This window comes from Accipiter gentilis, chromosome 18, assembly GCF_929443795.1.
Source record: "Accipiter gentilis chromosome 18, bAccGen1.1, whole genome shotgun sequence".
Taxonomy (NCBI): Eukaryota; Metazoa; Chordata; class Aves; order Accipitriformes; family Accipitridae; genus Astur; species Astur gentilis.
In genome coordinates, this window is record NC_064897.1 from 27779359 (window position 1) to 27804417 (window position 25059).

The 25059-nt window shown below is 52.4% G+C and overlaps 1 protein-coding gene across 2 annotated transcripts; it reads left to right on the forward strand.

Annotated features, from left to right (window-relative positions):
* Nucleotides 1-589: 589 nt before the first annotated feature.
* MGAT3 (beta-1,4-mannosyl-glycoprotein 4-beta-N-acetylglucosaminyltransferase) lies at nt 590-24179 on the forward strand. Of its 2 annotated transcripts, none has more exons than XM_049821680.1 (2): nt 590-745; nt 17627-24179. In XM_049821680.1, exon 2 carries the CDS (start codon nt 17628-17630, stop codon nt 19134-19136), a length of 1509 nt encoding a protein of 502 aa, XP_049677637.1. In that variant the 5' UTR covers nt 590-745; nt 17627; the 3' UTR covers nt 19137-24179. The 2 variants fall into 2 exon arrangements, with proteins under 2 accessions (XP_049677637.1, XP_049677638.1); XM_049821681.1 differs by lacking the exon at nt 590-745 and adding an exon at nt 1007-6881.
* The last annotated feature ends 880 nt before the right edge of the window (nt 24180-25059 follow it).

The following is a 25059-nucleotide window of genomic DNA, read 5'->3' on the forward strand; positions in this document are numbered from 1 at the left end:
AGCTTTTGCGGTTGGGGCGCAGGATGGAGAGTCAGCAGACGCAGGTTCTATTTCTGGTACCGCAGCAAAACTTCCTGGGTGTCAGCGGGCAAAAAGCAGCTCGCCCATCTCTCCACCTCGCTTCGCCTCCCTCCCTCCAAACCACCGAACGCTCCTGCCCTCCCCTCGCCCACCGGCTCTGCCTCGACCCCGCAGCATCCTTGGCGGGGGAGGGGGGCACCGCCTGGCCCCGCACTCGCTAACCGCAGCCCGCTCAATAAACCCCCTCGGCCTTCCCACGGACCGCCGGGGCATCCCCCTCCCCCCAGAAAAGGCGCTTTTTTGGGCGGGGGGCGGCCGTGCCGTGTGTGTCCCCCCCGCCCCGGGGAAGGGAAGAGGAGGGGGGCGGCAGCGGCGGCGGCCCGGGGGGGGGGGGGGCGGTCGGGCGCGCCGGGGGAGGAGACAGGCGGGGAGGGCGGCACAAAAGGGGCTGCTGCAGCCCTGCCCGCCGCTGCCGGCGGGGCTCGGCTCCGCACCGCATCGCATCTCTTTCCCGTGGCCGGGAGGAGGTGCCGGGCCGCTCCGCGGAGGAGGAGGAGGAGGAGGAAGGCGGCTGGGGAGGGGGGGGGGCGGCGGCTGCGGGCTCCGGCCTCGCCTCGCCTCGGCCGGCTCCGAGCCATGCCGGGGGGCGGCGGGCGGGCCGGGGGCGAGCGGCAGCCTCGCCCCGCCGGGGGCCCGGCGGGCACCGACGCTGCGCCGGCCGGGGGTGAGTGAGTGAGGGAGCGGGGGGGCGGCGGGGGGGGGGGGGGGGGGAGGCGGAGGGGCTGGGGTGGGGGGGGGGCGTACAGCCGCCCTCCCCGGTGGAGCTGCCCCGGGGGTGGTGGGACACCCCCCTCCTTCTTCCCCAACCCCCCCCTTCCCCGCTCCGTGTCCCCCCCCCCCCCCGCCGCTGCCGCCACCTGCAAGTTGTGGCTGGGCCCGGGGGTGCGGCGTCATCCCCTGCGGGCACAGCCCGAGAGGCTTCCCCCACCTTCCCGCTCCTGATTTATTTATATTAGTGTTATTTTTTATTTTTTTTTTAATTCTCTTTCCCCCTACGCGCCCCCCCCCGCCCCCCCCCTTTAATCCCGGCATCCCCTGCTAGGGAGCATCGGCGGTGGGGAGGAGGGAGGCCGATGCTGCCAGCCCCCTGCCCGCAAATGGGGGCTGGCCGGGGGGCTGGGGGCACCCTCCGGCCGGGGCACTGCAGCGAAGGCCCATCTGCTGCCCATCCTCGGCTTGCGAGGAGGGCACGGGCTGGGGATGCGTGCCAAGCCTGCAGCAAGCGAGAAGGAGTAACAGGAGTGTGTGCGTGGGAGGGAAAACATACATACAAATAGATGTGTATGATCATCATCAAACATCCCCTCTTCCACCCGCTCCGTTCTCCGTGTCAGATGGCTACGATCCCCCCCGTTGGGGGCTGGCCGCAAAGGGATGCGGGCACCCAAGTTCTCTCCGCTCGTGCGGGGCTGTCGGGTCGTTTGTGGGTTGGAAATAGCTGTTATGTCCTGCTGGAGCGGCACAGGCTGGCGTAGCTCTGTCCTTGTGAGAGTTTTGCTCCCTGGATGAAGCGCGACAAGGGTGATGGGGAACGCGGCGTCTGCTGCAGCTCTAGGCTTCCTCAGGCAGCTCGGCAAGGGAGGGAGAGCGGAGCGGGATGGAGAGAGGCTCCTCTTGGCGCCTCAGCCCATGGTTTTCCTGCGGGGATTTCCACAGGCTGTGTTTCTGTGAGCGGTGCCGGCTTCTCGGAGCCAAAGCTGGGGTCTCGCACCGCTCCCTTCCACCCCAGGGCAGAACGTGGGTCAGGAGAGAGCCTGCCCTGTCTCCAGCACGTGGCGTGGGTGCTGAGCACCTCCCCTCCCAGAGAATGGCCCTCCAGTTAACTCCAAATCCCTCCCCTTGAGTGGGAAGTTCAAGCCCATGAAAACACTCAGTGGCACCACTGCTAACAAACATGACTTGAGTCACCAGAAACACCCAGCCCTGCGCAAGCTGAATTTCAAATTCCCACCTACTCCTGCCCCTGTCTCCCCCACCCCAGCAGGATGTGAGTCAGCAGGACCTTTTTAGGCCCCCTCCCCAAAGGGTGGCTCTGCTGCTCTGTAGATCCCACCTGCTGAAGTGCTCTTTGAGTCCAGCTGGAGCCCGTGATTTGGGAAGTACTTGCAAGTCCTTGTTGCTGAAGCCCGGTTGTTGTCAGCTCCTCTGAGAAGAGCTGAAATCAGGTAGAACCTGCCATTGCCTGACCCTCAGACAGCAGAGAGCCATCTCGAAGGGCAGAGAAAACCAGTGGGCTCCCCACCCTCCAGCACACCTCCAGTTTCCAAAGCCCCCTTAAACACAGCTGTGGTACCTCTGCTGGATTTCAGCCTCAGTAGTAGTACCGGGAGCACATTCTCCAAGCTGGGGTGGGAGAAGAGCAGTCCTTTGAGCTACTACTGGGGAGCTTCCAGCCTCCCTGTAGCATTATAAAGCAAGCTTTGAATGAAAGCCATTGCGAACTGCAGAAGAGGAGTGAAGCTGCGACTCTGCCACTGCGTGTCATAAAAGTCCCTCGAAGATTTATAGCTCCTCTACACCCTCAGGTGATTTTGCAGCAGTGGTAAGAAATCCACTGCAAGGTTTAACATTCCCTCCTTGTGAGGACTCTTGGTTACACATGCAGAGGTTGTTTATTAATGCCCTGGATGTGGCAATTATATCCTTAGGAGAGGGGAGGGATTCTGGCTAGCTGCAGGTGGGTTTTCTTGCCCTGTTCCTAATGCGGTGGCCCAGCTGCTGCCTTTTGTGCTGGCACACCTTTGGTCCTAGGTGCTGCTGAGGCTTATCTCCATCAGAGGTGCCCAGGATGTGGGGGACCGCTTCCGAACTGGGTTCAGGGGCTGAGCTGCTACCTGCCTTCTTCCCTCCCTGCAAACGCTGGTAAGACTGGATGAAGAAAGAGTTGCCTGTGTGGCGCACAGAGGTCGCCTTAGCGAGGAGGTCGAGAAAAGGAGGTGGAAAATTGTGTATTTGCACAGATGTTAGCTTCAGGGGATGCTCGCAACTGTAAACATTTGTCTAGAGTACCTCTGCCCAATGTGAGATGGGGATGGCTGGTCTGGAGGGTTGCTGGGGCTGCTCTGTGGTCGCAGAGCCTGCTTAACCTAGGCCAGGTGCAAGGCGGCGAGCACAGATCCAGTCAGTGTGTTTGCCTGAGGAGCATACCTGTGAAGTTTGTGTGCTCATACATTTCCCATCTGCCTTGTGTTTACCTTTCTCCTCCTTCTCCCACGCGCAACTGTTTAAGTACAGTGTGACTTTGTGGCCTGCCACATCAGAGTAACGTGCTTATTGCATGTCTTTAAGGGATGCTTGTTTGACAAATGTGGGTGGGGGTTTGCTGGGTGCATGTAGCAATGCACACAGGTCCTGCCGGCTGCACTCGCCGTGGAACACATGCACTTTTGTAGAGTTTAAGACTGCAATAAATGTGGTGTGGATAGGCAGTCATGGGTACAGCAGTTGTTCAGGACAGTCCGCGTAGATGTTATTGCGCACATTCAGTGCGTGAAGGACACCTTGGGACACGTAAGTTTCTCTCTCTGTCCCTCCCTTGCTTTGACCTGTCAGCAAGCAGAGATAAACTCTGTCTCATGGTAAGGCTCATAGCTGAGTTTTCAGCTTGCTGTCTGAGCTTCCTCCTGTCTTGAGAATAGAACCTTTAAGGTGCACCTACTATCACAACTTGACGTCTTCCCCCACTTCCTCCTTCTGTCTTTATGATCCAGTGCAGGGGGGAATTTGGTGATGGCTAGATGGGGCAAGCTGGGCCAGCATTCATTCCTAAAGGCTGATTAGGTTTTAGGTGGGGTTAGTTGCTCTAAAATGAGCCCTTTGTACATTGTTGGAATCTGTGACCCAATCAGTGGGATGTAGCTGGAGGAGGTGGTGCTAACGAAGGCTGGTACAGCTGACAATAACTCTGGCAGAGAGGAAGGCGGAGGGGGGGTACTGGCTGGCACAAGGGGCATCTTCACATCTTTAGGTCCGTGTAAGGTGCCTCAAAGGGCTGGTTCATGTTATCAGCCCTGACTGTAGAAGTAGAAGAGTGTGGCTAGTCGTCCCCACCTGCTTTTCCCTACTGTCACTGTCACCCATCAGTTCTGCAACAAAAGGTCAGGCTGCATTGCATTTGTCCTGATGACAGGACGGCACCTTGTGGTATACAACGAAGCGTTGCAGTGGGATCTGAAATTTGGGGAGGGTAGGCACATGGGGCAGCGCAATGCAAGGGGACGTAGGGGTACGTCTGAGGAATGCCTGCTGTCCCCCATCCTGGACGTTCTTGGAAAGGTGGTGACGTATCTGCGGTGCACACGTGGACTGTGCTGTCAGGTCAGTGCTGCAGGCAGAGCTTGCGTGGAGGGGGCAAGCCTGGGATCGTGGGCAGCTGCGGGTCACGTTTGGGGTGCTTTGATGGAGTTAGGCGAGCGCGTTGCTGGGACTGGGCTGTGCGGGTCAGGGCTGTGCCACAGGAGCAATGCTGTGTGGGGTGCCAGGACCAGCTGCGTGTCCCAGGGGCCAGGGCAGAGTCATAATCACGGAGCTGCTGAGTTCCCCCTTCTGCTGGAGGAGATGGGAAGAGATGCCGTGTGCTGGAGCAGCGGTGGAGGGTGCACAAGAGCACTCCATGCCTGCATCCCTGCGAAATGGACTCTGGCTGCAGCTTTCGGGAAGGCAGAAACACGATTTCTTCACCTTCCTTTTCTGACTTCTTTGTGCTCCCTGCAGCGCAAATCCTTTACTTCCCTCAAGCTCCTCCTGAAGCACAACAGGTACCTCCTGCTCTTCAAACCTCTGAACACCTGGAACAGGGCGGGTGTATTTTTGTGCTCAGAAACTTGCCTGGTAGGGCTGATGGGTGAAAGGGAGTGCAGCACTGCGCTCCGAGCTTTCATCAGGCAGGCTGAGGGAAGAAGCAGCATGAAGGGAACTGGCTGCCTTACAAAAAGCGAGGGTTTGTTCTTGAGCTGTGATTTAGGAAGTGATTATTCCCTGCTTTAGGATAGCAAAAGTTACCTGAGCTGCTTGCTGGGGGGGCCTTGGCCTTTCATACTGAGAACCTCCCCCCCCCCGGTTAAATACACAGCTTGATGAGCTCAGTTAACATTCCCTGTTTCCCCAGCTAGGAGACTGCCTAGGCTTGTGTCAAAAAATCTTACATGGTTGTGCAGTATGACCACACTGAGCTCTGCCATCAGTCTTTTTCAGCCTGTAATGCACAAGCTGCAAGCAGCGTGAGAGGTGGATGAGGCTGTGGGGGCAACTCCTCTTTCTGAGGATCATCTGTGTCTTGCATTTTATGACAAAGTTTCTCTCCAAGGGCCTTGAAGCAACCCATTAAGCTTCTTTTAATTAGGCAAGCCCCTCACCTGGAGTAGAAAAGTGTCACTCCCATTTCCCACCCAGGGAAACTGAGACATGGAGCAAGGCTGCAATGTGCCCAGTGGCACACACAGGGGCTCAGCCGGAGAGCAGCGGCTGAAGCACAGCACTTCCCATACTTGCTTTGCTGCCGGCTGCCGTGGAAATCTCAGAGAATGGCCAGGTGTGGGTGCTGAGCCAGGGGTTATCGATAACTTTATAGTTGCTGCTTGGATGCTGCTGCCCTTCTCGCCACAGATACCTCCTCCTCCTTGATCTGCTGCCTAATCTAAAATCCCAGCTCCCTGCTGCCTTTCCCTTGGACTGCTGTTTTCCCCCTTGGTGCGTAAATCCTTACAGGTTGGGCCAGGGTTAGCAAGTAGAATCAAACTCTGCCATCTCTTTAAGGCTTTGGGGTAATTTTTATCTCAGGATATTGCTACATGTGTCTTGCATGATACTGAAGCTGCAGCAAGCAGATTTGAAGCATACCGAAAGACTAATGCAAATTAGACCTGCTGCATAACGGCTTCAGCAACTGTGAAACCTGTGATCTAAACGCAGGTATCTGCTACGCTGACTTTATCTGCGTTAGGATCCCCTGTTTTGGCATGCAGATACTGGAACTGAACAGAAAGTGAGAGAGGCAGCATGGCAAAGAGACATGAAAGGGAGTCTCTCTCCTAGATGCTCAGCCCTCTAAGAAAGGAGAAGGTAAGCTAGAGTCCTGAGATTTTAAGCTGGTTGTGCTGAGGCTGAAGAGAGGGCTATGGTAGCGCTTTCAAGTCCTCCTTCCTCTGGCACGAATGCTTTTAGCTGGGCAGCAGGGAAAAGGAGGAGGACGGAGGCCTGTGCAGACTGAGCGTGTTTGGCACAGACACACCTCGGAGGCTGCGGGAGCCGGGAAAGGTAGGGCTTTGGAAGAAGGGTTTGCTTGCGTAGGGGCTGAGAGTGGATGGTGCTCCTGTTTTTGTGGAGCTTGTAGTGCGAGGACCGGCTCTGAGGCAGAGCAAAGGACAGGGTAAATCAGGAGAACGGAGCCCTGGAGTGATCAGCGTGAGCTGCATGCTGTTGTTTAATGACCCCATTGCCGAGGGAAACCTTGGTGGCCCTGATACTCAGGGAGGCAACATCTCCCGAAGGCAAAGGAGTGGGGCAGAAAAGCAGACCGTGATTCTCTCTGCTTTCAGCTCAGCCTTCCCCATACGTTATCTGTGCTAGCAAAACTGTTTCTTCTTTACTGCCTCCAGAGCATTTTCGGTTCCCTTTTCTTCTTTCCCACCTGCCCCAGCAGTTCTCTCCTCCCCACCTCGCTGTGCCAGTGCTGTCCAGCTGCAGCTCTCGCCAGCTGACCATCATCGATGGAGGCAAGATGTACCAAACAGCCTCGCTTGAAGGGGACACGATTTGCTGCTTTTTTTCTCCTGGGGCTGTGTGAGGTCTCTGGAGAAGAGGTGGGTTAAAGGAATTGCTGTTTCCCCAACAGCCCTGTGTCCCCAAATACCTCCTGTCGTGCTGTTGTTTGGTGCAGGCTTGGCTTAGCAAGTGGCCATAGTGCTCTCGGATATGTGCTATTGGCGCAGAGCCTCTGTGGCCTCGAAATCCCTATTTAGCAGCAACTTTTGGAGCAAGGCTTGACCACACCTGCATTCAGCTTGGCCAGGGGGATGACGAGATTGCTTTTGCATAATTTAGCAGTCTCTTGAATTATTTATAGTGCAGTTGTGCTCTGGAACAGAGTCTTCTCGCTTCCGTGAGTGCTGGGGGGGGAGGGAAGGGGAGTTTGTCAAGCATCCAGAGTCTATCGCTTAGCGATGAGGAAGTGCTGTGGGTTTCCTTTCTGCCCATGTTTGTTTGCCTATGCCTCTGTGCAGCTGAACTGCTCTGAAAATCCAGTTCTGGTTTTCACATCGCTCAGGTGTGTGGTGCTGTGGAGCATCTCCGTGGCTTCGGACTGTGCAAGAGGCTTCTGAGTTTGGAGCCTCGTCTTTGCAGTAAAGTGATGGTGTCAAGCTGGAAACAGTGAATCTGGTGCTTGGATTTGGTCCCTGACTCAATTACAGTGCTGGGCTGTGGATCTGGGGCAGGGAACATTGGGACTGCTCTCTAAAATATTCAGATGCTTGAGAGCTTTTTTTTTTTTGAAGGCCCATCTTGTCCTGCCAAAGTGGTTTTTAGCTTTGGCATGACGCGGTCTGTTGGACTCTACAAGAGATCATCAGGACCTGAAGACTTGAAAGATCAGGTGCTTGAGCAGCAAACAGTGCAGCTGAAATTCCCATCATTTCTCAGTGATTAAACCCTGAAGAGCAACCATTTGAGGGCAGAGGGAGACTGGGGCAGTTTTTTACAGGCTGCTGCAGCAGAGGACCATCATGAAGATGAGCTGGGTGGGCTGAGCACCCACCTCAGCTATGTATGAGCTTAATGCCCTTTGGCCCTCTGCCTCACTGTGGCAGGTTGCTCTACCGTGCAGATGGGCTGTCCTGCTCCTGCCCTGCTTGTCCTGGTGACTTCAACGTGACCATGGCTCCCCCCCCCTGCATTGCACATCCTTCTCGTTCAACGCCGGTTTTCATGGTGTGCTTACACATTAGTTTTGTCTTCCTCTTCTCCTTCCTTTCTGACCTGGCTGTGGCAGCTGACTTCTCAGAAACAGAGTTCAATGTAAATGTAAATGTTTCTGTTGCTGAAGACCTGAAAGGGGAGAGAAAGGGCTGAGGGTGGAGAGGCAGAGGAACTTGGCCTGTAATCAAGTGACTGTGGCAGTAAACTGCTCTGTCTACCGTACTGTTAAGCAGAAATGCTCAGCTTCCCTGTTTTTAATCTGTACAGTGTCAGTTTGTGGCTTTTGCATTTAGGGAAGAGTTGGCCAGACAATCACAGATGTCCCTTGGACAAGCTGTGCTGTCCCACCTGGCCCTGGCCTGGTTCTTGGGTTCTTCAGCCTGAAACAAAACCCCTTCTTTCATCGAATGGTTTTACCTCTTGTCAGGGACGTCGGCAACTGGCTAAAAGCAAAATTCCTCCTTGCCCTTCTCAAGAAATAAGGCAATCTGAGGGAAGAATATGAAGACAAATGGTCCCAAAACCTGTGTGATGTCCAGGATAGTATTTGATTTCACTCATGAAGACTGGCTCTCTTCCTCTTTCCCCATAGACCTGCTCCCAGTTCTTTCTGCTCGGTTTCGTCTGGAGATCAGGGCACTGCTTTGCTTAGTGAAAGGGAATGTTTGTACAGAAGTAAACATATTGTTGAGACCCAGGCCTGCTGCAATGCCTGTAAACAAGATCCAGCCGTCTGTGGGAGGCAGAAGAGAGATTTATGTGACCCTGAGTTAAGTGCATTAGGAGGCTTTTGATTTCATTCTGGGAAACTGCCCCTTTTCGTGGCACCATATGCCTGTTACCAGCATAGAGCCGTTACTGAAGATTTGATTTGTGCAGATTTAATCTGAGGGGCTGTGATGCTGCAATCAGAAGGATTACATAAGCAGGGGGTTGTCTCTGCAAGCCGGAGCCCGAGGTGTTCTGCAGAGCCCCTGAGCCCATGGCCTTTGTCCACCCCAGAGGTGGGAGTCTGGGCTGATTCCCTTCTGCCTTGGGGCAGGGCATTGAAGAGCTCTCTGCCTATCAACGCTTTCCTTCCGAAAATAATAACAAAGTGAAGTGGCAGCGGGGGATCCAGGCGGCACTGTGTCGAGGTCTTGCCTAAGTCTTGAAAGAGGAAATGAAGAACAAAGGCAGAAGAGACAAATAAATAAGGGTCTGTTCTTGGTCCAAGAAAAATTCCCGTGGGTTCGTGTAACATTCTCGGGAAGACGTGACACTCCCAAGGCTGGAGTTAGTTTTTGAGAAATAAAAGGAAAGGGGAAAGAGGCGAGAGAATGAGGAGGGGGGGTTGGGGATGGGGAGGAGAGAAGGAGGGAGAGACACCCTAGAGAAACCTCTCAGCATGGAGTCAGGTTTCTCCGGCTTTTCCCGGTGAAGAGGGGTTAATGCTCTTTGCATGGGATTGGCTGGTCACCAGACATTCAGAGAAGAGGGGGATCCGGGGGCTGCCAAGAGGGACCCCTGTGGCCTGAAAGGAGGGGAGGAGGGGAAGGAAGAGGCTGGGAACACTCTTCCAAACAGTAATAGATCAGCTACTGTGGGAAAGTGAGCACACTGCCAAACCCCAAGTGGTTGGTGATGGGGGAGGAAAGAAGGCGGGGATGGAAGGCCAGCTCTTCTCCGAGGCCACTAGGATCTTGCTGCTGTTCCATGGCCTCCCTTTATTTATTGTCTTCCTGGGGTTTAACTACTCCCCTCCTCGATCTGTCTTGGAGAGCTTTTATCCCAGGGGTGCACAAACAACTGCCACCCGCTTCAAAAATAGCTGGAGGCAACGTGGTTTCTGCCTGCCTGCGTGGGTCTGTGCACTCTACCCATCACCATGGCATCAAGTGCTTCTTGCCTCCTTCCTTCTTTAACTGCCTCGCTCCGGGCCCACGGGGCACCCACCTCGCCTTCCTCTGGGCTGTTCAACCTGCACCTCCCTGTTGCTTGGGCTGTTTCACGGTCCCTAGGATTTCTCCTGCTTTCCTTTGCACAGGGTTTATGTGCGTGGTCTGCCGTGTGCTCTTCAACCGTGGACCCTCGGCTCTGAGGGTGATCTTGACTGCTCATCTTGGTGCTGTTCGTGGGATTCGTGACTTGTACTCCGTTTGCTTGGCATATGTGGACTGCCTGCCAGGATCTGCTTCGAAAACAGTTACCTGCTGCTGCTTCTTCCAGATCCCTCCTTGAGATATGCTCCTTTCCTGACGCTGCTGGGAGGAGTTAGTGAGCTCATGGTAGTTGAATGGGGGCCTCATTGGAGATTTGGTTAGATGAACAGTGCTTAAAAGTCCTGTAGTGTTGAGTGTCTGAGGATGTATCTACATGATACCACAGTTTTGGTGAGAAGTGAACTGGTGAATTAATTCTGAAAGTTTCTGCTGGTCAGCTGCTTGTTTCCATGCCTAGGCACTTTTCTTGGAGTTTATTTTTAACCCAGTTAGATCTGCTGCTGATTTGGCTTTACAAAGCAGACTTTCATACAATTGACAACTTGAATTCATACAACTGACAACTGAGGGGTGGTGAGCTGTGAAGGTGGTGAGTGAGAGAAGAGAACCTATGAAATAACAGCCTGTGTTACCACATGCCTCACTTGAGGTCTCTGAAAGCGTGATTTTCTTTTTATCCTCAGACAAGATGGTTTTGTCCTGTCCCTCTCTGCAAGACACCGAGACTAGCTGGGAGTTCTTGCATACTTCTTTGATTACCCCATGGCCTGTCTGAGGACTTAAGTTGCTTTTTTTATGTAGTTTTGTCCCTTTTTCCTTTCCTATTTCTCACCTCATGATGGAGTATTCCTTCCCTGTCAGATACCAAAGTCAAGAAGCAAAAGAACTAGCTACCTCCATTTTGCACTGCTGTAACCGCTGCACTCTTGAAGCAGTGAGCAGCAGCGATACTGTATTTGGCTGGGACAAAGGTCTTGCATCCTTGGGGGGTGTGTGTGTACTGCAGAGTGCAATGAGCAATGCCTCAACTCACCCTCTGATGTCCTGAGAGACCTGATCTTGGAGCCAAGTGGTGATGCAATCTACAGGGCCATCACAGCGGTCTTCGTGGAACCAGATGTTTTGAGGAGGCAGAAAGCAGGGTTGAGGCAGAGTCCTTCCAGGATATCAGGCGTCAGCAAAAGAGAGAAGAGGATAGGAAAAATAAAAGAATACTTGGACTAGTAGTGCTAAGAAATTAAAACTGTGGCTTCTGAGAGTGTCTCAAGGATCGGAGTGTGCCGAGGCATCTCTGGAGCCGTGGAAATTCCCATGGTGAGACTGGCTTTAGCTGGAGAGAAAAGATGAGTTACAAGGGAGCCCAGCACAGCTGAAGGATACTGAGAAGAATATTTTATAGATTCCAGTGGAGTTGGAAATCCAGCTTGGAGTTTTCTTTAGCAAGCAGTACCGTACCCTTGTGATGTCCAAGTACTTCCTGGATAAAATTAAATTGGCGTCTCACAGGCAGTTATTGGATTTCAGTAGAGTTTTCTAGTCTTGTCTGAGCAGATCTTCTTTTAAACCGGGGGCTGAAGAATTATATAATTATGCTGCTATTAGTATTATCATTACAGTAAGAACAATCTGTTCGAGTGGAGGGTTTCATAATGGACTCCGAAGGTGTTCAGATGCTGGTCTGTTCTGCTGACTTCTGGAGGATCAGTCTTGAGCCAAAATCTTGTCAACAAAGACCACTTTATCTCCACGTGCCGTGTGCTCTGTACGGGGAGTTAAGAGCTGCTTTATCCCAGAGTGTACAGCTATCTCTCTGCCGTTGGAGATGTGGCATCTAAAATAACCAAGGCTTAGTCCACCAAAGAGCAGAACAAGACACTTGAGAGAACAGTTGAAACAGTGAAAGCCCATGGAAACTTTGGAGTCCAAAGGTAATGTGCTTCCAGGAGTTGAAGAGGTGAGCAGCCACAGTACTAAAAAAGCTGGAGGCTTTGTATTGCATCCATCTTAGTTTATGTATGCAGCAGATTGTAGCTACTGGCATGGAGCACTTGGGTTTCCTACAAGAGTACATAGGAGAAGACACCTGTTTTCTTTTTGACCACAGATGCTACTGGTCACTTGAGGTCTAGCAAGGTCTTGCACACAATCTGGAGACTTGTGGTTGACATCACGTACATTAGGTGTCTGCCTTCACTGGGAAAGGGAAGGCAATGCCTTTGTTTCTCATCTGTGCTCCCACCCTTCCCTGGCCAACCTCACCTTAGCCTTGTGTAGATTAACCTGTTAGCTGTCTTTTTTTTTTTTTTTTTTTTTTTTTTCTCCTCCAGCCAGTTTTTTTCTTGTCTTGATGACACCCATTAATGGTGTGTGGAGGGCAGCTCTGGAAGTCAAATGGATGCTATGGTGACACTCTGTTGAGAGTGGTCACCTTATATCTCTGCTCATCTCCCTGTTGAAAGGGAGGGAAGATGCTTAGGACAGAGCCTTGCTCTCCCTTAGCCTGACCTTACTTGAAGAGTAACTGTGCTGGATGGCTCACTCCAGCTGGTTCTGCTGGCAGCAAGTCAGTGGCACCTTGTGGTCAATTGCCTCAAAGCTGCAAAGGTAACACATAGCATGAGATATTGCTGTTTTGCATTAGTGCTGTGGGCAGCAGCTCTTGATGAACGTTGTGGGAGAATGTTGTATTCCGTCCTTGGAACTTGAACGGAAGCAGATATGGACCTGCTTGCATTCAAACCACTTTGTACTGTGACTCTGCCAGAACTTCCTTCTCACACTGTCCTAGCTTGCAGTCCCTGAAAACACCACGGCATCCTTCACATGAGAGAAATGCTGAGCCCTAGTTATCTTCTGGTACACCCTGCTTCTCTCGGCTTTCCCTGCCGTCCAGCTTTGTGGGATAATCTTCTCTTCCTATCCTTATGCAAAGCGCAGTCCTGCTGTCCCTGAGCTAGTCACATTTCAGTTGCAGACAAATAGTAGGTTTTGTAGTTTCTCCTTACTTCTGTGGGTGTTTGCAGGACAAAAGCAACTTGAGATTTTTTAGAGTGTTTTGAGGTACTGTGACCCCAATCCATGTTGTGATTCCTGTGCCCTGTGCATGGCAGGTAGACCGAGTACTTCAGAAGCATGGAGCCTGTTCATTTGTCTCTAGCTGGAGCAGAGGGAGAGAGTTTGGCCCTCAGTGTGGAGTGGGGGATGGAAGTCATGCTGGATTTTAATCTGCTGCGTGAAAGCGATTCTAATTTGAATTGTTGCTTTGTGTTGAAGTGTCTGAGTGATGGGCAAATATGTTACTGCATGGGTGTTATGGGATAACTTTAGGCAGAGGAGATGAGCATCTCTGTATCAGGGGAAAACCAGAAGCTTCTACTCTGTGGACTTGTCCCCCACAGCAGCTTTTTCTCCTGTAACCACAGGAGAGGTCTAGGGAGTCTCGAGTCCTGTGTCCTAACGAGATGGAGTGTGGGGTATCATGCATCCAGAGGCCTGTTGCATGGCCTCTTGCCAGTGTCCTCCAGAAGAGAACATTAGGACTGGTGAACTGCCAGCTCTTAGCAGTGCATATCTTTCTCTCTGGCTCCTTGAAAAATCAGGATATGATTTCAGGATGGTATAAATCAACTGGTCACTTGATATAATGGCAAAGTAAACCGGTAACAGGTGCCTGGGGATAACTCATATGCATACCACTTCTAGCTTTCCTCCTTCTCTGAAAGCCCTTTCCCTGCATGGTAGAGACATAACTTCAAGCAAGGAAATATCAAAGGGATCCCTTACAAAAAGAAGCTTTCAGCTTGTCTTGCCAAGACTGAATGTTGCTGAAGCGGTTTATAACTGCGTGCTCCCTAAAGAGCTTTGTCTTAATGGAGCTGACTGTCCATACTCCTTCTGGCTTTTTCTTCTACTTGAACATTAAAGCTTTTCTTGCTGTTGTTTTTAACCTGACAGCAACTTGATCACTCTCCCTGAGATCAAGTTGACTTTTTTTTTTCCCCCTCCTCACTCAAAATTTTCAGAAAGGAAATATCTCTTCTTGCTGTTTTCTATGTTCCTGGTAACTGATGGCTGCTTTGTGACAGAGCAGCTAGGCTCTTTTATGACAAGCTGAGACGTCTCCCTGACTGGTACCTCCTTTCTCATTTCCACCACACGTAAATGTGCTGGTTGGGGAAGGTGGGTAATAACATCTTCCTCCCCTGCTGGCCTTTGTCTCCAATTAGCTATCACTCAGACACGTCTTTCACTGCAGTGCTGATCAAAGGATATGGGAAGGGATAAGTGACTGATGGTTTTTAGCATCTCAGCCCACCCAAGGGTGCACGAGTGCTCTCCACTCCCTGGCAGAGGAATCCCTGGCATGTGAGAATGGAGGTGGTTCCCAGGGAAGAGATTTTGAAGAGGACACAGCTTGCTGTTTTGCTTCCCTCCTTTTAGGAGGGGATAGGAAATGGGTTCATGTTCCCACTCCCTAACAAAGGCAACTGAGCAGTGAAAATTGCCTCCTGGGACATGTCGGCAGCGAAACAGCAGAGGGTACTGCCGGGCCAGCTTGCTTTGGCAGAGCTGCAGGGGAAGGCTGCGTGCACCAGCCCGGCTCTCCCAGGCGCAGACTGCGATAACGGGGAGGCAAGGCAGCCGTGCACGGGCTGAGTTTTGCCAGTGGGTGAAGAGCTGCAGAGCCGTGTGCTGAGCCTGACAGATATTGATGTATGCAAATGTCAAATGAGGAAAATATGCTTTACTTCCTAAAACCGTGTGTCCTGCTATGTTGACACGGCATGCCACATCCCAGAAAGTGGAGCAGTTTGTTGAATGTCAAGACTTATGACCTTTTGTCTGGGAATTTACCGTGGCGTGTGGAGCATCACAGCCATCTGGGAAGAAGATGGAGATGTGCTTTGCGGGACTCCTTCAGCACCTGCCCTCTGTCCTGGGCTGGCCCAGAGGAAGCTGGTTGCCCCACATTTGTGTGTCCTGTAGGAACTGGAGTGAAACCAGCGTTACCTGGCAGCCATTGGGATGGCCTTATTGGAGCAAGCCAGCTGTTCATCTTGCCTCGGTTTCAGCAGCTGAGAAAGCAACCTCATGTCTGGAGGTAATGCCTTGGAGAAAGCACAGTGCACCTGATAAGAGAAAGCTGTACTAATTTACCAGTGAGGGACACTTTTTCTCCTGACAGCCAGTCGCTGCTGATTTGGTGTTTTCGGCTTTCTTGTGCCCTTCTCTTCCCCACGCTTCAAGACAGAGCTAAAAGTGGTGACACGCAAGAAAAGGCACTGGATACTGCTCTACCTTGCAAGTGATCTTGCAGCTCCGACAAGACATCAGTGGAGCCTTAAGAAAAATAATGAATACCCTGGACACAATGAGATGCTCTTGGGGGTTTCTGCAGCCCCTCGTTTTGCCCCCATGAAGAAGGCTTGATGGCAAGCCCCAAGATGGTCCTTTACGGCTTTGAACAGGAGAATATCCAGCCCCTTCATGGCTGGACCACCACAAAGATGGCCTCCCACCAGCTGGGCCGTGACCAGGCGTGTGAGTTCAGGCTGTGGAGCTCTGGCAGGTGGGTGCAGGAGGTCAGGGCCTGCCCTGGTGTGGCCCCCCCTGAGGAGAGCCGCCATTTTCTCCTTCCCAGCCCGCCTGACAAGATGGCCTCCTGGGTGTGCGCAAAGCCAGGACCCTGCCCCTCCGCTGACCTGTGTCGTGTCAAAGTATATCAAAAAGTGTAATAAACATTAACAAATAGGATCAAGCTATCTCTCTTTTTGTGGTTGGTTTTTTTTTTTTTCCCCTCCCATGGCAATGCTGTAACTTTTCTGCCAGCTTCAGTCTCTTCAGAGCCTGGTGTGGGACTCCTCACGCTGCTACCCAAGCGTGGGGGATGACATCAGTGGACAGTGTTTCTCAGTAAAAAGGTGACCAGACAATGTCCAGAAATGCTTTTCGCTGAGCTGTAAGGTATAACCGCGGACAACCCTTCTCCCAAAGTCGGTATCGGAGCCATCTGTAGAGAGGCAGATACATTTTCATTTGGGCAGTTGCCATCTGTCTAAATGCTTTATGGGTATTTCACTTTAGTATTAAATTCTCTCCAAGTTAATCAGTAAACGTGCTTTGCTGTATTTTTACTTAATACCCTCTGAAGCAGTGGGAGCGGTCTGGGTGCTTCTTCCCTCTGCTCCCATACTGGGATATGTCTCAGCTGTGAGGAGCCCCAGGGGTGGGGGACAGCCCCTCTTGGGGGGCCGGTGGCATGGAGGGGCCCCCCCAGGAGGGGGGGGACCGCATCCTGCGAAGGCATCGCTGGCACCGTTGTGCGCCAGGCGGAGGGTTTATCAGCGATGGCGTTGCCTCTGGAGAACTGGGTGTGCGGTGCCTCTGGAGAACTTTCCCCCTGGAAGGAGGACGGCACCGGGGCGGAGAGCCGCTGTGGGGAACGTGTTGTGGACGGGGCACAGCGGCGTGCGTGGGGCTCGGAGGGAGTCTTTGCCTCTTTGCCGGCTGCTGCACAGAGGGTTTTGTGCTCCAGGGAGGAGAGGACAGCCTCTGCGTTGTAAAGGGCTTTTGGATCACCTTGTTCCCCTGCCCACCTTCGCCCCAACCTTCTCTTCCCTAAACAGCAGAAGGTGAGCGCTTTTTCTCCTTTTCCTTGGTGAAGCATTGGGTGAGCTTAGTTTTCCTCTTTCTTCTTTTTTTTTTTTTTTTTTTTTTGTTGTCCTTTTTCTGGATTGTAGTCTTCGATCACTTCTCTGCCTGACAGCAGCTCTGTGCTCCCTGCTTGAGCTGGAGGAGGGGAGGTGGTGTAGGGAGAGGATGAAGGCAATATTTCGTGTCATTTGGAGGGAAGGGCTCTGCACCGCTGATTTCTTGCTGGCCTGACGTGGATCCGTCATGATGGCACAGTATTACCAGTGGAGACAGCTAGGTGTTTATTTTAGCCATCTTATCCAGATCCAAAAAAACCTCAGTGTCTGGTCCACAGAAAATGAAAAGTAAAGGGGGGTATTTGGAGATACAGTGGACTTGAGAAGGATGGGAGAAGAGTAAAAGCGACAGAATCTTAATTTTATCTCTTTTTTTTTTCCAGTTCCCCATGTAAACTTGGGTAGCATTTCCTAGGAACAAGGGTGGGTTTTAGGGCGTGTGTTGAGCAAACATTAAACAGATCTGGGGAGCGTAGGTGTTTTCTGGCTCTGGCAGCCTGGCTAACGAACTTGGTCCTTTAAAACTGCCTCTCTTACACCAGTCACATTTCAACCGTATACCCCCTACTCCATCTCGTCCCTCCTGCTCTCTTCTCATCTTCCCCCAACCCTCTGGTGATGCAGGGCCTGAGAAAGCCTACGTTCATTTTGTTTCCATCAATGAATAGGGACAAATCTGCCAAGCACTCTGAGTTTCTGCTACTCTGGATTTCCTGTCTTTCTACCCTGTTCGCCAGTACCTTTCTTGTCTTTGTGAGTTTATAAGACTTGAAGGTGGCAGGGGGTGGGGGGAGTAGTTCCTGGATTCAAGTCTCAAAAGATGCATGCGGAATTTGGACCAGTTTTCTGCCATCCCCAACCTGTCTTTCTACTAGCAGTAAACTTTTTGCCCCTCAGTAACTATTGAATGTGACTTTCCTTTTCATGGCTTTTCCACAGGATGAAGATGAGACGCCATAAGCTCTTTCTGACTCTCTGCATGGCTGGTCTCTGCCTCATCTCCTTCTTGCACTTCCTCAAGGCCCTTTCCTATGTCACCTTCCCCCGGGAGCTGGCTTCGCTTAGTCCCAACCTCGTCTCCAGCTTCTTCTGGAACAATGCCCCCGTCACACCTCAGGTCAGCCCTGAGCCAGGGGGTGCAGAGTTCCTCCGCACACCCCTGTACTCCCACTCCCCCTTGCTCCAGCCCCTGCCTCCCAGCAGAGCCAGCGAAGAGCTGCACAAAGTCGAGTTTGTGCTGCCGGAAGACACAACAGAATATTTTGTCCGTACCAAAGCTGGCGGCGTTTGCTTTAAACCAGGCACCAAGGTGTTGGAGAAGCCACCCGTGGGAGGGCGGCCAGAGGAACGAGCAGACGGCGCAGCCTCGGGGCGATCGGCTCGCAAGCCGCTGAGTGCCAGTGGGACAAAGCGGCGCAAGTGGGTGGAGTGCGTGTGCTTGCCGGGCTGGCATGGCCCCAGTTGCGGGGTCCCCACTGTGGTCCAGTACTCCAACCTGCCCACCAAGGACCGCCTCGTGCCACGGGAGATCCCTCGGCGAGTCATCAACGCTATCAACGTCAACCATGAGTTTGACCTGCTGGACGTCCGCTTCCACGAGCTGGGAGACGTGGTGGACGCCTTCGTGGTGTGCGAGTCGAACTTTACGGCCTACGGAGAGCCGCGGCCCCTCAAGTTCCGCGAGATGCTCCTCAACGGCTCCTTCGACTACATCCGCCACAAGGTGCTCTACGTCTTCCTGGACCACTTCCCCCCCGGCGGCCGCCAGGATGGCTGGATTGCTGACGATTACCTGCGCACCTTTCTCACCCGGGATGGTGTCTCTCGCCTCCGCAACCTGCGCCCAGACGACGTCTTCATCATCGACGATGCCGATGAGATCCCGGCCCGCGATGGCGTGCTCTTCCTCAAGCTCTATGACGGCTGGACGGAGCCCTTCGCCTTTCACATGCGCAAGTCGCTCTACGGATTCTTCTGGAAGCAACCAGGCACCTTGGAGGTGGTCTCGGGCTGCACCATGGGGATGCTCCAGGCCGTCTATGCTACTGACGGGATCCGTCTGCGGCGCCGCGAGTACTACACCATGCCTGGCTTTCGGCAGTATGAGAACAGCACGGGACACATCCTGGTGCAGTGGTCGCTGGGCAGCCCCCTCCACTTTGCTGGCTGGCACTGCTCCTGGTGTTTCACCCCAGAGGGGATCTACTTCAAACTGGTGTCGGCCCAGAATGGGGATTTTCCCCGCTGGGGTGACTACGAGGATAAACGAGACCTCAATTATATCCGGGAGCTGATCCGGACTGGTGGCTGGTTCGATGGTACTACGCAGGAGTATCCCCCCGCTGACCCCAAGGAGCAGATGTACGCTCCCAAGTACCTGCTCAAGAACTACCAGCGGTTCCGCTACTTGTTGGAGAACCCCTACCGAAAAGCGGAGAGCGCTGGGTGAGGCCACTGGGGCTCGCGTTGGGAATTCAGAACTTCACAACAAAGGGAAAGAGTCGGGTGTTTTCGTCTGTTCCTTTCTTTTTTTTTTTTTTTTTTTTTTTTTGCTTTCTTTGGTTCCAGGTGGGGTGTGCCATTTCTCCAAGTTCTCTGCCCTCTCTCCCTTCCTTCTCTTCTTCCCTTCATCCCAGGGTGACCCTGGGGACACGAATTCCTCAGTCGTGTGAAGGGCAGGAGGAGGAGAGATCTTGGGACCTGCTCTGGTAGTAGCATAAAGACTTTCCCCGCATCTCCCCGACCTCTCCTGCTGGCTGGAGAGAAGCCCTGCAGCCAGCTGGCAGATTTTCCTCCGGGGGAAGCTGGGAGGGTCCCATGGGGAGAGAGGGCAGCTGTTCCTGTCCACCCTCGTCCTTTGTGGATTGGAGCAAGCACAGATGCGAGCCTGGGCTATTCAGCGAGCGTGTGAGTCAGCAGGCACGAACCGATGCGAGTGGTCACGTGTGCAGATGTGTGTCACAGGCATTTTTTGGATGAGTGAATGTGCAAAAGCATCTCAGTATGCGTTTATTTTTTTGTATACCTCTATATTCAAAGAGTATTTTGGGGAAGGGAAATCCTTTGCTTCCAAAGTGTTCTCCCCAAGATGCAGCCTCCTCCTGCAGGCTTAATGCATCAGTCCTGGGCTGTGTCTTGGCCTGATGCTCTCTACCAGTCCTGGAGCAGGCAGAGGAGAAAGCTGATTTTTTTATTTTATTTTTTTTAACTCTTTTTTCACCCCTGCCCCCGCAACACTGCACTGGCTTGGCCCACAGAAACTGAAGCATCTTCCCTGCAGTATGTGCTTCTGTTGGGGCTGGGATAAGCTGCAGGGGACTTAATCAGATGGTGGGAGTGTATGTTTACAAGTGCATGGTTTCCTATGTGCATGAGTGCTAACATGCATGGTTTTGGTATGCACGTGGGCGTTCGTTACCAGTATTGGGGGGGAAGGGGACATAGTTGGGTTTGGGTGTGTGTGCTTTCAGGAAATGGTGGGATCCAGAAGCTGTGATCTCTGTCTCGGCATGGATGACTTTGCGGGGAATTCATAGGAGAGGGCCAAGGAGAGCGTTGGGTCTGCATAGCAGTGCTACACACGTGGGACTGTTGTGTGCCTTTCTGGCTGCCTCTGCAACCCTGCGGGCTGTGCCTGTTGCGGGGTACCTGCTTACACGTGCTGGCTATTCCTTCTTGCCGTGCGGTAAGAGGGAGAGGAGGAGGGCAAAGCTCTGAGTCAGTAATGGGTTCTGTGGGGAAACACAAAGCTTGTCAAGGCACAGGATCCATCTGTCTGCTCTTAGGGCAGGAGGGAGCTCGTGGAGAAACGGGCCATGGGCAGACTCCCCCTGGGGCCAAGAGACTGTTTTGGGACCATTATGCAATCCGGAGAGCGTGTGCAGCCCACACATGCAGCCTGGGCCATGCGGATGAGACCGTGCAGAGGAGAGGGGATCTAGGAGGACACTAGTTGCAGCTGGTTGGGCCAGTGTCTGCTCAGAGTTTGCCAGTGATGCGTAGTCAGGATCTGGCCTGTCGTTGGATTGGATTAATTCAGCTCACTGAGGAGGCAGATCCATGTCTCCACCCGTACCACCCTTCCTTAGCAGATGGCTTGACTGGGTGCCTGGAGCCTGGGCTGTAGCGGGCAGAGGGTGAAAAACACGATGAACTTGCTCTGTTAGCCTTGCAGTGGAAAGGCTGCCTCATGTTCCAGGCAGAGAAGTGAGGATCATGTGGAGGAGGAGGAAAATGTTGGCATAAGGAAGAGTGACCCTGACATCAGGCCAGCTGTGCTGAAGCAGGAGGGTTTCCATTGCTGTTAACTCACTCCATCAGGGCTCCATATTCCTGTGTTGTCCAGCCCATTCCCACCCTTGTACCTTATTCCTATGTCTGTATCTCTCTCATTTCCCCTCCTATTTCCCTCTCTAGAGAAGTGAAAAACATCAACAAAAATAACTTGATTGCCTAATAAGACTGAGACTGGAACAGAATGAAGATGAACATCTTTTTCTGATCAAACTGAGATGGAGTTCATCTTAGCTCCTTCCACATCTCATGCGCCATAATGCCTGCTTAGAAGAACTGAAAGACCCTCTTATTTTGGTTGGGTTTGGTTTTTGAATCACTGTTCTCACTGCTGCTGTCTTCCCCACATGTGGAAAAGCCCCTTTGGGAACTGAGTGGAGGCAGAAGCTTTGGTAGGCAGACTTGATGCAGCAGGAGGGAGTCTTGTGTAGAGAGATTACAGAGAAATGGGGACCCAGCTGAGAAAGGAGGACCCTGTGCTGAGGAAGATGAGAGCAGTAGCACTGAGGCTGCAGCACACGGGGAACATGCTTTCCCCAGGGGCAGCTAGAGGAGAGCAGGTGTGTTAGCTTGTGGGATTCAGTAGCAGAAAAGCATGGAAGGAAGAAACGATTTCTCATTTTCACTCTTGGAAGGGAGCCTGAGATCTACTCTCAGTCCTTTGGCTTTGCCTTATCTCAGCGACAACACCACAAGCCCAGTGCCAGGCCTTGCTGAAGACAGGAGACAAAGACAAGTCAGTCTTTGCCTGGGTGCTTTGGCAGCACCGGAGCCCTGTGAAGCAGGGGCTAAAGTGTACGTGTGCTGGGGCTGCACCTCATCATCTACAGTGGGGGCAGCCTCTCCTCTGATACCAGCCCTTCCCGTGCATGGGTGTCCTTGGGGATTTTTAGTGCACTGCAAGTCACGTTTTCATCGCTGAGATATGGCCCTTGTCTCTTGGGAGTTTCAGATGATCCCACAGCTGCAGTATCTGGATCTCCTTTTCCTGAAGTACAGCCTGTTGCCTTCTCTCCCCTCTCCTTCATTATTTGCTCCATCATTTCCTCCATCATTCTCCGCCTCTCCCTCTGAATTGCCTTTTCCTTCTGCCCCCTTAGGCAGGGGGAGAAGGTCCTGCTGGAATAGCTGCGCTGGGGCTTTTCTGCAGGACTCTGGCCCTGTCCTCCTGGACTTACTCATTTCCTTATTCTTCGGAAATTAAATTTAAAACAGACTTCTGTTGTGGTGGGAGGAAGGGGCTTTACAGATGAAATGCATTCTTTTTTGTTTCTCAAGAATCATTTAAACATTTTTTGATTTAAGGCCAAACCAGTCACTGTTTGTGTCTAATTTGTCTGGCTAACCCTGTGTTTATTATCCTTAGGGAGCTAGAGTTCTTGTCATTAAAAATCTTCCTTCTTGTCCCTGGAGGAGACAGGGACTAGCAAGCTGACTTTTGCACAGTGATTTCCCAAGGAGGTGGCTTGCCCTCTGTCCAGCCTTGCCTGTACTGCTGCGCCAGGACCTCCACAGCCAGCGCAGAGCAGGGACAGCCAAACCTCCCAGCCAACCTCCGCAAGAGGGAACCCAAAAGCGTGTGGGTGCGGGGGGTGGCGAGAGAGGCGAAGGAGGAGGCAGGTGTGTATGAGATTCTCATTTCCCAATGCTGAACTCTTGAAGTGAGCTTTGTGGCTCTTTGATCTTGTCTGAACCAGAGGTTTGAGAAGGGGAGGACTAAAAAAACCTGTCCTGCCCCTGGGTTGGAACTGGGATCAGACCACCAGAGCCTGATGTCTGTTGGTTGTTGCAGCTGTGAGCAGCGAAGCCGTGTGCTGGCTGCCTCTGGGAGCGAAGCTGTCTGGTGGAGGGAGGGAAAGCATCACCAGCCTTTCTCTTCAGCCTTCTTCAGCTCTGTGCTTTTTCTTCCCCAAAACTTTTCCACCTTCAAATTAATGGGTGCAAAGGAGGGCCAGGTAGTAGGTGAAGCAGTGTGTGGCATCGCCAAGCCTTGCTCTTCTCTTTCTGTCTGCCTGTTTCTGTTCTTGCCTTTCTTTGTGCTTCCCACCTAAAAAAGGGACTGTGTGCCCGTGCATGGCTTTGGGCTGGGGAACTCATCTTCCTCCTCCGCCCCAAGTGAAGGGAAGGATGTGGGCTTTGGTGGACCTGCAGCAAGTAAGCTTGCTAAAGCAGAGGGAACAGGGCAGGTCGGCCGTCTTTGCCCCTCCGGAGGACTGGGGGTAATGCTGTACTCAAGTGAGGGACAGAAGAGATGGGGTGGTTTTGTGCCTGTGTGGTTGGTAAGAAGGACAACACGCTCAAGTCCGCTCTCGCTGTTGCTTTCTCTGATCCCTGTGTCCTGCTGAGGTGTTTGCTGTCGTGGAGCTGAGGCCAGCCTGTTCTTTGTGTCTCTGTGGCAGGTAAATGAGGGGACCTTGTGGCCTCTGGAAAACGTATGAATTGGGAAGGAGGGACAGTGTCAGAGCAGAACGGGTACTTGTTCCCCTCTGCCCCCCTTGGTATATCCTTGTGGGATGGTAGTGGCTTTTCCTTTCCCAAACCATCCCCCAGGCTCTGTCCCTGTCTCCAAGCTCTTGCCAGGAATCTCTGTGGCTGCTATGCCTCTGCACTGTGAAGACACACGTCCGGGGTCACTCCTGGTCCAATTAGTGAAAACTGGTGGTGAAGAGGGAAGGGATGGCTCATCCTGGCTTCACTGCCCTCAAACCTTGGCGAGAAAGGAGGGAAGTGAGTGGGAGAATGGATCCTGAATCCCTCCATTGTGGTGTTCTCCCCACCCCCCAAAAACCCCTCCCTTCTGATTTCTGAGACATTGGACAAACTCGCTCTTACTATGGAAGGAGAGGGGGAGCTGGAGGTAAGGGGGGCGGCAGGAGGGGCTTGGATCCAGCATGAAGAAAGGAGAGCTGTTTCTAATGCAATACACTGACATTTAAAGCTTTGAGGACTACAGATAATGGCTTAAGAAGGGATCTGAAATATTCGGAGACTAAGAATTCAAACCACTGTTTTTTTCCTTCCTGTGTGGATGATGATGCAGTATCATCCTGGAGGTGGTCCAGCAGCACTTATGAGCCTGGGGTCCACCTGGACCTACTGGTGGTGTTGCCCCTGGGGTGGCCCCAGAACACCCTGCTTCGGCAAAAGAATGCGTGGACTTGCCTAAAATAAAAAAAAAAAAAAGAAAAAAAAGAAAAAATAAAGAGTGTCTGCAAAGCTCCTTTCCACTCTGTAATTTATAAACAGCAAGTAATAATGAACTTTTGTAAGGTTAAATCAAATGTACATTCTGAAATCATTTTCTCTGTAAATGGTTGGATTTCATTTCACCCTTAAAGGGATGCTTAAAAGGAGGAGATAATAATAAAAATAAAAAAATTTACAAAGTATGAAAGGAAACCAAGGTGTGTGTGTGTGTGTCAGCTTTTATTTCGGATCACCTGGCAGAGGGGCTGCTGGAAAATTGAGTGAGGGAAGTTGCTTCCCAGCTTGGCAGGACCGTGTTCCTAAGAAGGGAGATTGGGGGGAAGCCTGACTGGTTTGGGGAATGATTCCTGATTTTTGTGGGCCCAGATCAGACCTAATCTGCACATTAGGTGAGTATGAGCATGTAAAGGCACAAGTGGGGAATGATGGCTGCCAGTGGCTCTCAGAAGACCTGATGGATGTGGGAACCAGCCTCACTGCTCATGAAGTTGTCCCTTGTCACCATCTTCCCGCCCTTGGATGAATCCACTTTTTCAAGTAAAGCCGTGGAAACCCTGGAGCCCCAAATTAAACCTCCCCACTACAAAAACGTGTCTCTGGTGGCTCACTTTCGGCACGGTGCATGAGAGAATGTGACCTCCTTGTTTTAGCTTATTTTTAAACCTGTCTAAAGTAATTTTGGCTGTTCCCATTACTCGGTATCAAAGCCCGGTCCTGCTCTGAATCCTCCTAAGCATCTGGTTTCAGCAGTGCCTTTGGCAAGGGCCTTTTGCAAGCTCTTGTGCCATCTACAGCTATTTTACTTTTTACCTTTTTAAGTGTCCTGGGCTTCAGGTTCATTCCTGGTCCCGCTTAGAGATAGTGACTGTAAA

What these genes read in the sequence shown, in the direction of transcription:
- MGAT3 (XM_049821680.1), top strand. Translation starts at nt 17,628, where the DNA reads ATGAAGATGAGACGCCATAAGCTCTTTCTGACTCTCTGCATGGCTGGT.